This window comes from Festucalex cinctus, chromosome 20 (assembly GCF_051991245.1).
Source record: "Festucalex cinctus isolate MCC-2025b chromosome 20, RoL_Fcin_1.0, whole genome shotgun sequence".
Taxonomy (NCBI): domain Eukaryota; kingdom Metazoa; phylum Chordata; class Actinopteri; order Syngnathiformes; family Syngnathidae; genus Festucalex; species Festucalex cinctus.
In genome coordinates, this window is record NC_135430.1 from 19,427,606 (window position 1) to 19,439,910 (window position 12,305).

Here is a 12,305-nt window from a genome sequence, read left to right on the forward strand (position 1 = left end):
TGGACCATCTTTTCTCTCCGTTTTTGCATTTGACACAGTCGATCACAACATACTGGGTGGGACTTACTTGGCACTGTGTTAAAGTGGTTGAAATCTTACTTGCAAGACAGGGACTACTTTGTCTCATTTGGTAGTAATGAGTAACAAATCACATGTGGGGGTCCATTCTTGGACCACTTCTATTGAATTGTTAGATTAGGGCTCTTGATGACTAGATAGATGACTTGAGCTAGGCCGTTGTGTCGCTGTTATTTGTCCTTGCTTGGCACCTTTCTATCTGTCTGCATTCTGACATGCGTATCCGGTAAAAACCAGTTAAGGCCACCAGGCCACACATTCTCACATGGGGAGGTTGAGCCGTTCGCCCATGTGGGCGGGCGGCCTAGACAGTATAAGTGCAGGGACGATTCTGAATAGATCAGTTCCTTTTCCGCATACAGTTCAACTGAGAAAATGCAGCCGTCTGGTTATTACTGTTAGTATAATATCGTGAGCATTAAGATACAAGAACCAGTGGAAGTTCTCACCCAGAACTTTACAGAATATTCACAACTTGTATCTTAATCCATGCAAGACAGAAGTGATTGTTTTTTTTTACCCCCCAAATGAAAGGTCAAAGATCAGCTCTCACTTTGACTGCTTGTCATTGAAAGCTGCAAATCAAGCCAGAAAGTCTGGTGTAATTATTGCCTCAGACCGGAATTTTAACAACCGCTTAAAGCTTCTACTAAATCTGCCTGTTACCACCTGAAAAATGTTTCCAATACTTTTGTTCATCTAGTGCATTTTGTCAATATTTGTAGACCTTTCTTGAGTTTGAATTGACCCATCCGTAAGAACTCCCCTGAAAGGGATGTGTGATCAATGTGTGATTAATCCCGGTGCTTGTTTAAGGATCACATGGAAAAAAAATAAAGACTCCAGTATGTAGAGGAATTTGTGTTAAACTTTTGTCCCCCTGCTGAATGGAAAAAAAGGTAAAGAATTCTATTTAATATATTCAATCTTTTTTTGCCAGTGCGTGCGTGGGGGCCAGAGACCCTTACTGTGGTTGGGACCTCCTCCTGAAGAAGTGCACCACGCTCGAAGAAAGCGCCAGAATGAGCCAATGGGAGCAGAGCATTACAAAGTGCCCCGTGAGTATGCGTCTGATTATTCGCTGCTGTTTTGCAATGTTAACTCATTTGCTCCCAATAACGTGTAAATACTTTTTTTTTTTAATGTTGTAAGTGTCCCAAAGACGTATTTAGACGTTTGTTTGTTTGTTTGTTTGTTTGTTTTTGCTACAGTATACAGAAGGCTTTGATGCAGCCTCTCAACTGCAAGGAACGGTTGCAGAAATGGTAGTTATTATACAAACGGCCGGCAGGTGGCAGCAGAGTAAAGGAGATCAACCAGGGCCATGTAGAAAAAAAGCTAAATTACTTCGAATTTTGAATAGATTTGTAAAAACTGATGAAACTTAGCTCTCTTCTAATGCTAATTGCTGCAAAACGGAAACAGATAGAGACCTTAATCTTTCTTTTGATAGGTTCCATGCTTTTATAGCAATAGAACACAATATTCTGTGGGACTTGCAAAATCAGTCAAAATTCAGTAAAACAGCCGGGAACTTACGGGATTGCGTCCGTGAAAATGGTCGATAAATCTAATATTCGCATCCACGTGAGCTCTAGTTGCTCTCAATTCACTCAATTCATCCCCAAAAATCCCGTCGACTAAGATATCCTTTCCAATGAAATGCATCGAGGGAACCAACAAGCAAAGTTTACGGGAGCGGCACGTCTCCCAGGAACTCTTGGGCAATCATTCACCTCTGGCTGCTTCTCCATTTCTTCAAACTCGCTCCATTTGGGGAGCTCAATATTTTTCAGCGCGGCTCTGCTTTTTGAGAATTACGCCTCATGTCATTTCCAATACCGGAGGAGGCTGCGCCGCGCCGTGTCTGAGCAAGTCGGTCTCAGTCTCAAACGTGTCTTAAGGCAAGAATAGATCCGGCGTGTACACATTCTGACGCGATTGTCATGGCAGGCGGCCTTTATTTGTAATCAGCAGAAGCTGCTGCACTGACTCGAGCAGTTGTACAACAGCCGGATGGCCCCCCCTGATACACTTCCTCACGGCCTCCCATGCATAGAAAATGAGGACGTTTTGCATAAAACCTGTGGCACTTTTTATCCCTCAACAACAAAATAATTCCGTCTATTCTGTGCATGTTGTTTTAATGATCAGTATTTCATGCACAGATGCCGGTAATGATAAAGCTGACTTAATATGCATACATACAGGTTTGTGCGTGCACTAACAGATTTATCTGCATAAACCAATTCGGTGCCATTATGTATCTACAAGCGTCGTTTGGCGTACTGTAGGGAGATTTGTCACGTGAGCAGAAAATGCTTTGCTTACATTTGCAGGTAGGTTTAAAATGAGTACGAATTAAGAACAAAGTTGCACTGGCGTGCAGTGGCAAGCGGACTTTACCCGCCTCTTGATATCGTGTTGTATTAAACATTCAACTCATTCACTGCCAGCCTTTTTAAAAAATTTCAAAATTTTTAATACCCGTGTGATATTACGTTCAATAATTATATATAAACCGAATCTACCAAATAACAGAATAGACTCCCTACATTTTGTCCCGTCCCGTTCTTTTATAATTGACAGTAGAAAAATGTAGGTTTGCCAAAATACAGCCATTTCTCCCATGGACTCCGAAACTGTGTTTATTTCATATAAAATGGGGCAATGATGTCATCTACCGGTGGTTGGGCATCAGTAAAATTGTTTACAAGTTTAACATTTACTGTGTAGCGTAATCAGATTAGCCCCCCATTTATCCCTCCTCTAAAAAAATACAATTGACGAGTATACTTGTCAAAGGCAGTGAATGAGTTTTAATTATTAATTTAATTAAAAATGTATTTCAACATTTGCTGTAAAAGCATGACACAGAAAAAAAAAACAAGTAGCACATCGAAGTAATGTTTTTAATTAACTGTGAATAACAAAAATAAATTAGCAAATGTAATTATGAAAGCAAGGTAATATTTACAAGGTGAAAAAGTCATTTTTATCAGTGAATGTTGACATTACTTTGAATATGTCTCTTCATTCACGTATTTGTTTCAATTACTCTTATATACTGTGTGAAAGCACACAAAGCCTGTTTCCGCAGTATAATTTTTCTTATCCAGCGAGGGAAAAGCCAAGTACAGCAGTCATAGATGCGGTTATGTGCGTAGTGTATCTCTGAGAGCAGCGTGTCAACATGGCTCATATTAGCTTCCCTGCAGAGCACATAGTAATTGAGAGGTCCTCTGATAAAACAACCTTCCATTTTCATTCAATTTTCTGTCTCCTTGATATTGTGTCGGCTACTTTTATTTTCTCAATATGGCCGCGCATCCAAGCGTGTCCATTCCCTCGCGTTTTGGAACATCTTCGCAGACCATTTTCATAATGCGCACACCTTCTTGGTTACTGCATATTTGCCCGCCGGCGCCTGACTAATTCTAGATGCCATAGATGGTTTGTATGTATTTTTTGCATCTATTTGGGGACATTTTTTTTTTTTTTTACAAGTTACGCACGCCGAAGGGCAGTTTTGAGGACATATATTTTTATTCCATCCTTTTTTTATTGCCAACAGGTGCGTAACGTGACCGTCGATGGAGGTTTTGGCGCTTGGTCGGGATGGTCCACTTGCAGCCACAGCGACGGCGGCAGCGCCGGGTCCTGCCTGTGTCGGACACGGGCGTGCGATAGCCCCGCCCCTCAGTGTGGTGGGCAGAAGTGTCACGGGATCAGCGTTGAGGTGGCCAACTGCTCCAGGTCAGTTCGGTCTGTGTCCATTTGGGGACTGTCCACATCGTAAGTGTTTGTGCATTGAGACGGAAATTATTAAAGCAGTTTGCCAGTTAATGTTGGGTTGTTGTTACAAGGAGAACTAATTAAATCTTTTTTTAGGGAAGCTAATTATTTGGTTATGCTTATGCACCTTTTCCAAGTTTTTTTTTTTTTTTTTTTTTCCTAACACTTGCAATTTTCTGTTTTACGTTAAGTTCCTTGGCACAAAATGAGCTTGCTTGTCTGTTTATACGACAATTTCCTGATTTGTCAACTTTAATTAAATTCTGTATGTAAAACCTGAAAACGAAAACAACTGAAAGCACTTCACTTGCACGACGAAAATAGGAATTGCAAAGACGGCAACCATTAACTCTCTACTCCGGTGGTGTCTAAACTGTGGTTTGGGGCCCATTTGTGGCCTGACGTTCATTTGTATACTTTTCTAAATATGCAAAGATGCAAATTAAATATTTACCATTACACAAGTAACATTTCTCTTCATAACACTGTAATAAATAATACATTTTTCAAGCAAAAATGATTTCCTCTACTTTCTGCTCTGTGTCAAGGTCCAAATTGTGAACATATCACATGAATAATTCCCAAATAACTGCTTTAATAATGGTCAATTTACCACAAATTGCTTCTGTTTTAGTTCTGAATGAGGTGGCTTTCATCTGCTTTTCAATGCTGGGGCAGATATTTTCTGGTGGGTTACAGGTTCGCAACCGCCTCAGAATCTCAGAAACTATTTGCCTTATAGGAAGCTGTTAAGGTTAAAAAAAAAAAAAAAAAAAAAAAAAAAAAAAAAATACATCTACTAATTGAATTTTTTTTTGTATTTTTATTTTTTTTTTCAAACTCGTTGATTGCTGATCGGTGATCGGCTGAAAAATCCTGATCCTGTAAAGTCTAAATTAAAGCAAAAAATAATAATTGAAAATGCTCCTTGCAGCCTTTGATTTTTATAAATGTGGATAGTCACCACTGCTGTACTCTCATTAAAGAGGAAGTCAACCCCAAAACAAATTTTTAACAATAATATGTTCTATGCAGCCCCACTAATTTAAATATATTATTCTGTTTAATATTGTGTTGGTGGAATATGAGTTACGCAGCCAAAATCCAGCTGTTTTTATCCATCTCAGGGGGCAGCCATTTTGTCACATGCTGTCGACTGACGATGACATCAATGTTGCTCAGGTCTCAGGTAACAACCAATCACAGATCAGCTTGAGGAAGCAGGTCAACTATGATTGGTCGTTTTCTTGAGCGCTGATCAACCGTGATGTCATCTTAAGTCGACAGCAAGTGACAAAATGGCCGCCCCCTGAGATGGATAAAAACAGCTGGATTTTGCTGTATAACTCATATTCCACAATGTATATTAATCAGAATGTCATGTTTAGACCAGTGAGGTCACTTATTGTCAATAAATATTTAAGGTCGACATCTGTATGTAATACATTTTCATAATTGACCAGAAGTATCGACAACAAGTTCCTTTGTGTCTCCATAGAAACGGAGCCTGGACTCCCTGGACTTCTTGGTCCCCCTGCAGCACCAGCTGCGGTATCGGCTTCCAGGTTCGTCAGCGCTCCTGCAGCAACCCGACCCCTCGCCACGGCGGCCGAGTGTGCGTGGGTCAGAACCGCGAGGAGAGGTACTGCAAATAATTGATTTATTTTGCTGGGAATGTATGTGAAAAGTAGAAACAAAATTGAGCACCCCGCATGTATTATTATTATGTATAAGATGGATGATTATAGAATATCTTGTCTTGGTTTTGCCCCTCCTGGTGGAGAGCAGTAGTTGAAATGTGCACTTCTGCTCCACTCGTAGCCTTCAGCAAAACACACACACTGACTGACAAAAGCTTGGGAACTCGTGACCTCACAAAGACTGTGGGATGCCAAAGGCAGGTTCTGCCGCCCACTATTTTTTTTTTTTTTTTTGTCTTTAAGCCTCACTGGCCTTTGTTCATGAAGAGTCCAAACAGCATCTCGTCCGCCGTAACCTGCGCAGATTGCAAAGCACTTCACCCGTCTTTCAGCACATTCTTTGTAATGCTTTGCAGGTTTGCCTTGAGTGTTCATAGTAGCCAAAGCTTTTAAAAGATATAAAGCAAATGTTCTGAATCCAAGCAAGCATACGCATCTTTAAATCCGGCAGCTTAATGCCCCCACGTTGATGAATCTTTTTTTTTTTTTTTTTTTGTTACCTTGGCCTACATTGGCAGCTTTAGTGGCTCATTAGTTGCATTTTGGGGAAAGAAAACACCTTCAAACGGATGGACAATTTATTTATTTTTACTAAACAGCAATTTGAAGTTTCTAATCCGCTCAAGCTGTTTGTTTGTTTTTTTTCTATTAGTGCTAAAGTGGTGTTTGCGTGCGTGTGCATGTGACTTATTGTAAACCTGCTAATCTATGTAGCGCGCACGCGATTGTGATCCAGCCTTCTCTTCCCGCTCCCAAGTCCCACCATTCTGTCCCACTTCAAGCAGGCAGATTAGTAAACATGAAAAAGAAGACCGCTCCAAGGATTAATTCCTCCAATCACAATATTCAAGAATATGGCTTTTGATAGCCCATGAATAGCAGAGTATTTGGGCAAGATCCCTTTTAAGCATATGGAAAGCTATTTCAGCACTTTGATTTTTCTCAAAAGGCAGTCAGGCCAAAACATAACAAAACAGTCATTCAAGTAGTTTTATTGCATGTAGAAAAGTTGTACATTATATGACTGTGTAAAGTTAGGCAATGTATTGTAAAACTAGAGAATGCAATTTCTGGAGAATCTGTGCGCGAAGGCTGAATGAAAAATTGTGGTATGATTTGTAATGATATTGAATGCCATACAGTGATGTACAATGATCTGAAATCAGTCAAAAAAATATAAAAATTAGAGGAGGGAAAACTGAATTTTTGGCTTTCATTAAAATCGTGAAAAAAAAAATGGCAGTAGGGATAAGATGAAATTTAAAGTTGGAGTGGTTTGAATCAGTCAACAAATGTAGCAATTAGAGGAGGAAAAAATAATTTGGGGCTTTTTTTTTACTTAAAAAAAAATGTTGCAGTATGTGGATATGAACATTTTCAAGTTGAAATGGTTTGAATTGGTAAAAAAAAAAAAAATGAAATTAGAGTAGAAGAACAAAAACAATATATTTTGGCTTTTATTTTGATATTTTTTAAAAAAAAACAAAACTGGTAGGGATCAGATGAACAGTCAAGTTTGGTGGGTTTGAGTCTGTCAAATTTAATCAGAGATTAGAGACAAAAATCGTACATTTCGGCTTTTATTTTGGAAAAAAATATTGTATCTAAACAGTTTAAATAGGTCAAAAATGTGGTAATCTGAGAAATAAAATTAAATCCTAATTTTTGAAAAATGTTTTGGGCTATTTTAATGGTGAAAATGTTGAATTTTGGGCAAATTTTGGGGTGGAAAATGTGAAATTTTGGGACGGCCTCACCCTTCACACAATAAATGCCATTATCCTGTCTCATAAATTTTTTCTATTAGCAATACGTTGCCCAATCTTTTTTTTTAAATCTGTAAGTTGTTCCTGTTTATGTTGTCATTTACATGTAATATTTGAAGCATGTTTACACCAGGTCTTCCAAGTCTGCCATATTGCAGTGATATCAAAATCAATGCACTAGTTTTTGTTCCAATTTTGTTAAATGTATATGACAACATGATGGACATTCCTGCCTTGTGGTATGATGTACAGTACATGTAGCGAGTCTGGTGGCGAGGCACACAGTGCGGATGAGGCATCTTTTGTGCCTTCACTTTTAATTATCTGCTTGTAACTCAAAGGAAACTGTCATGTTCATTTTCTAAGTCAAGGACTTTCATTTATGCACAAAGTGCATTCTGTGCAAATCGTGTTTCTGCTGTTGAACAAAAAAGGGACTTTTACTTTTTTTTTTTTTTTTTTTCCATTTCTATTTGTTGCTGCTCAATAAGAAATATGTTCAGCACGTTGCATGTTGTTGTTTTTTTGTTTTTTTTGGTTCTTATGTTACTACCAGATCATGATGTCAGCATAAAATACATCACCTGCAGTCACTTGTTTTTCTCGGGCAGGTACTGTAATGAACACCTGCCCTGCCCTCCGCACGTCTACTGGTCAGCCTGGTCGTCATGGGAACGGTGCAACGTGCCTTGCGGCGGCGGCATCCAATCCCGCCGGAGAACCTGTGAGAACGGCAACGACTGCCCTGGGTGTGGTCAGGTACGTCATGCAAAAAAAAAATAAAATAAAAAATCATCTCAACCTTTTTCTATGATGCGCTACGCTCCCCATCTGCTCATTGTTAAGGTCTCAGGTTGCGCTATTTGATGCAGTTAGCAGTCTGCTTGGCTATGGAAATGGAACAAAACCACATCCTGGTCATGTTTTTATACTGTGGAAGCTTCCGTCTAATAATAATAATGCTGGGAGCTGTTTTATACTACAAAATACAATAAGCCCAATTTCACCAGGTTCTGCGTGTTCAAAAACAAAAGGCACGATGCAAAGGTCAGGCTGAACAATGAATTGTTTTCTTTTGTTGCCAGCGTGATGTGATGATCACATAATCTCTGCTGCTTTTATCTCAGAAATGAAATTGAGATTTGCGGATGTCCTTTCCTCCTCGTCCTTCAGCGTTTATCTGAGTGTTTTGTTTAGAACAAGCTCTGATGGATGCAAATTGTTTCATTGTCGCTTCTGTGAGAATGCCAGCAAACCTGCTCTGTAGTCAACAAAAAGGCCCTCTTGATTGATTAATTAATTCATAATGGATGGGTTTATTTCCCCTGAATATTAATTCTTCATTTGACCAATTCTCTGCTAATTTAATGGGAAGTAGGCTTTACACGATCTGGATTTTTGGGGCACCAATCAGTAAGTTCACAAGATGGAGTAATATGTCTATTTAAATAACTTGTGTATTTATTTATTTTTTTAATTAGGCTTTAAATGATCAGGATTTTTTGGGGTCGATCAGAAAGTTTGGGAAAAAAAATATTTGATCAGAAGACAGAGATTTATTAATTTAAACAATTTGTATATTTATCCTAAAGTCGACCACTGCCATAGCAGAATTCCACATATAAATGATGCCCATTAACTCATTCAAATCCAATAACGTGTACTTTGTCCTTCACTCCCTAAAACGTATTTATACGGTTTTTCTTTTGTTTTGTTTTTTTTGTTTTTGTTTTTGTTTTTGTTTTTTTTATGCAAGAGCATGCAGAAGGCTTTGGTGCAGCTTCTGACATGAAGAGGTCGCTTAAAGTTAAATTATAGTTATTACAAAAAACGGCCAGCAGGTGGCAGAGTATAAGAGATCAGCCAGGGCCACATATGTGAATAATGATGAAACTTGGCTATATTCTCATGCTAATTGCTGCAAAACAGTAACAGATAGAAATTTCCCGATGAAAGAAGAGACTGATCTTTCTTTTGGTAGATTGCATGTTTTTGTAGCGATAGAACACAATATTCTGTGGGCCTTGCAAAATCAGTCAAATGGTTATTTCGCGGATCCGATCAACGACGTCAGTTGATCGATCGCACAAATTATGACCGTACAGTCAATCACTGATTTTGCATTAAAATGGCATTAAAATATAATTCGATCTCAATCCATTCGACAGATTGTTCCAACCTAACTGCTCTCCTTTGCAACAATCTACAACGCCCCCTCAACAAGAGTAAGTCGAGTAAATTAACATTTGTGAAATGTCCGCCCTAAGCATTATCTAATGGGCCGTATGATAAGATGAAAAAAAAAAAAAAAGTTAGTACTTTATCATGAAGCCTCCCACACAGTAGTAGCCTCTCAGCCTTGCGTGTTGATAATTGGCCATGACATGTTAGCTGCTACACAACATCACACAAATGGAAACGGCACCTCCCCATTTAGACTCCCATTAAGCAGTCACATGATTTGCCCCTCACGCTCGTTGTACGATATACAGTACATGTCAAAATAGCCGCATCAGCCATGACGCTCTGATGTATTCTGGGAACGTTAGTGAGACTTCGCAGTCCAGTGCAGCATACAAATGGATTGTGAGAGAAGCTCAACGTTCAACACTCGGGTTTCTCAAAGTGGAACGTCTGGACAGATTTGGACTGATGCATTTTCCACAGTTGAGTGAGGCATCTTATCTGTCCGTGCATCATATGATATGGACTCAAATGCACTTCACAAAACTGCCCGCAAATCTGGAAGCATAAAAAAATGTCTTGAATGGAGATTTCAGTGAGAACGAAGAGATCGAACGCTTCAATAATATTGTAATGAAGTTCAAATGTTTGACACAGTAAGCTGTTTTTCGATTAAAATTTTGATTTTAGTTGACAAATGGACAGGTGGTTTTTGACCAATAAAAATTGTCACCAATGCATTATGTGAATCAGTGTTCTCAGAATTGGTTTAAATACCAAAGAGGATTAGGGCCAGTCACGACGGGGGAAAAAAAGGTTGACAGGATTCTGACTTTATCCTCAGAATTTGGACTTTAATCTCAAAACTCTGACTTTAACTCTTTGACTGCCAAAAACGTGTAATAACATTTAGTAAAATAACGATATATGCCGCCATAAACGTTAAGTGACGTCAACTACTTTTTTTTTTTTTTTTTTTTTTTTTTTTTGTGTGAATATATCATTGGTCAGTGTAACATCCAAGTGTAGCACAGCCGGGTCAATGAGTTGTGAAATCAAAAACACCCACTAACTATGGCCAGCAGACGGCAGCGGTATCTGCTCGGGCCGTAACTAGAGCTGCGAATTCCAATGAAACATGACGAAATCTGATGAAATAGAAAGTTTTCAAGGCTGACGTGAATGATCAAAGCCTTTGTAACATTAAACCTAATTTGACCGAGCGTCACGAAACAAAAAATATTAGTATCAAAGTCACTGTTGTGGAGAAAATGTATCTTTTCTTTTCAATTTTCGCTCAGTGTCACTCAAATGACCCATTTTCAAATGGTGATTACTAAAGAACGGAATAAGGTAGAAACATACTTTTTTTTCCTAATGAAAGTATGGAATGCGATCTTTCATATGGTACCTATGTTTATGTAGCAAAAGAACACAATGTTCGGTTTGCTTCGAAAAATGAGTTCAAATGCTCCAAATCCGCTGGCATTGGGGGTTGTTGTTTTTTTAATAACGTGTGGCAGTAAAAGAGTTAAAGTCAGAATTCTCACTTTATTCTCAGAATTCTGACTTTTAAAGTGAGATTTCTGACTTTAATCTCAGAATTCTGATTTTAACTTTAATCTTAGAATTCTGACTTTCTGACTTCCCCACACAATTCATAGCTCTACGTCACAAAGTCAGAATTCCCATTTTTTTCACTTTACTGGTCCCTATAATCCTCTTCCATATATAAGACCTCATCACTCCTTGAATAAGACACAAATGGTTGCTAACATTACTGAACATTTGTCCAAACAATTTTACCATATGGCAGTCTGCTACAATGAACTTTGAAAGGTTCCATAATAGAACGTGAATGTCAGTCAGATCTTTCCTGTAATTCAGCCCGGTAATTACGTTTACCTTGAGTTGCAAATCATGCATGGCTGATTGTGAAAAGGTTCGGCTAATGAAGGTCATCCAAACAGCCAAACAAGCAGGGAGGGATGTCAATTGACATTTGAATTATTCATGCTGCGGTGACGCCCAACTTGGACTCACTGGCAGTCAAGATTGGTTTCTCGCTGCTCCTGGAATCAAACAGCCTGCCCGACATGCTGTCGAGAGATGCTGGAGGCCTGAAACTGACATCTTAACATAGTGCAATAACAGCAACAGTGTACAGCAGTGTATGTATCAGTACATTGCAAGTAGCGGATAGTGAAATTGTAAGAATCGTGCACTTTGTGACAGGTTTTGGAAGTTTGGCATGGCGGTAGATAGGGCACAAACTTTTTGGAAACCCATACAGGTTGGGTGAGTCCCCTCGTGACTGATACGCACAAAACCAAATATGACCAGAAGACTGCAATGTCATCTGAGGTCCTGTAAGTACTAGATCCTTGCGGAGCACGCTCTCTATGGTGTTAGGGACAGAAATTAATAACCCTCAAAGCCCTTGTCGGATGTCATCCCAACGGGAGGCCAATGGCTGAAATTCAACAGAGATCATCAAAAAGTAACAGCTGTGCAGCTGATTAGTGAGGACCTTGAGAGGAGTGCAGCGGATATGTAGAAGCTCCTTATTCCAACAAAGGCTGACCTTGCACGTAGCAACAAACCAACTGATCTAAACAGCCTTTTTCCATTGCCAGTTGAAATGAGGATCATGCTCCTCTTGCATCATGCTGCCAAGAAGGGTCAGACCAAAGACTTCCTCAGGACACTGAATAGTGATGTGGTGCTGCCCATCAACCTCTTCAACCTCTAGAGTCAAAGCATCTGCATTGTTTGCGATTAG

At 39.2% G+C, this 12,305-nt stretch overlaps 1 protein-coding gene across 8 annotated transcripts in view; it reads left to right on the forward strand.

Moving 5' to 3' along the window:
- Positions 1 to 12,305, forward strand: part of sema5a (sema domain, seven thrombospondin repeats (type 1 and type 1-like), transmembrane domain (TM) and short cytoplasmic domain, (semaphorin) 5A) — a 158,457-nt gene that overhangs the window by 114,647 nt on the left and 31,505 nt on the right. For all 8 annotated transcript variants that reach the window (XR_013280805.1, XR_013280807.1, XR_013280806.1 and 5 more), the window contains 4 exons: positions 1,019 to 1,136; positions 3,653 to 3,834; positions 5,372 to 5,515; positions 7,951 to 8,098. Coding sequence is in view for 5 of the 8 variants with exons in the window: in XM_077508474.1 (XP_077364600.1) it covers positions 1,019 to 1,136; positions 3,653 to 3,834; positions 5,372 to 5,515; positions 7,951 to 8,098 (592 nt within the window). In the remaining 3 variants the exon portion in view is untranslated. The remainder of the gene's footprint in view (positions 1 to 1,018; positions 1,137 to 3,652; positions 3,835 to 5,371; positions 5,516 to 7,950; positions 8,099 to 12,305) is intronic.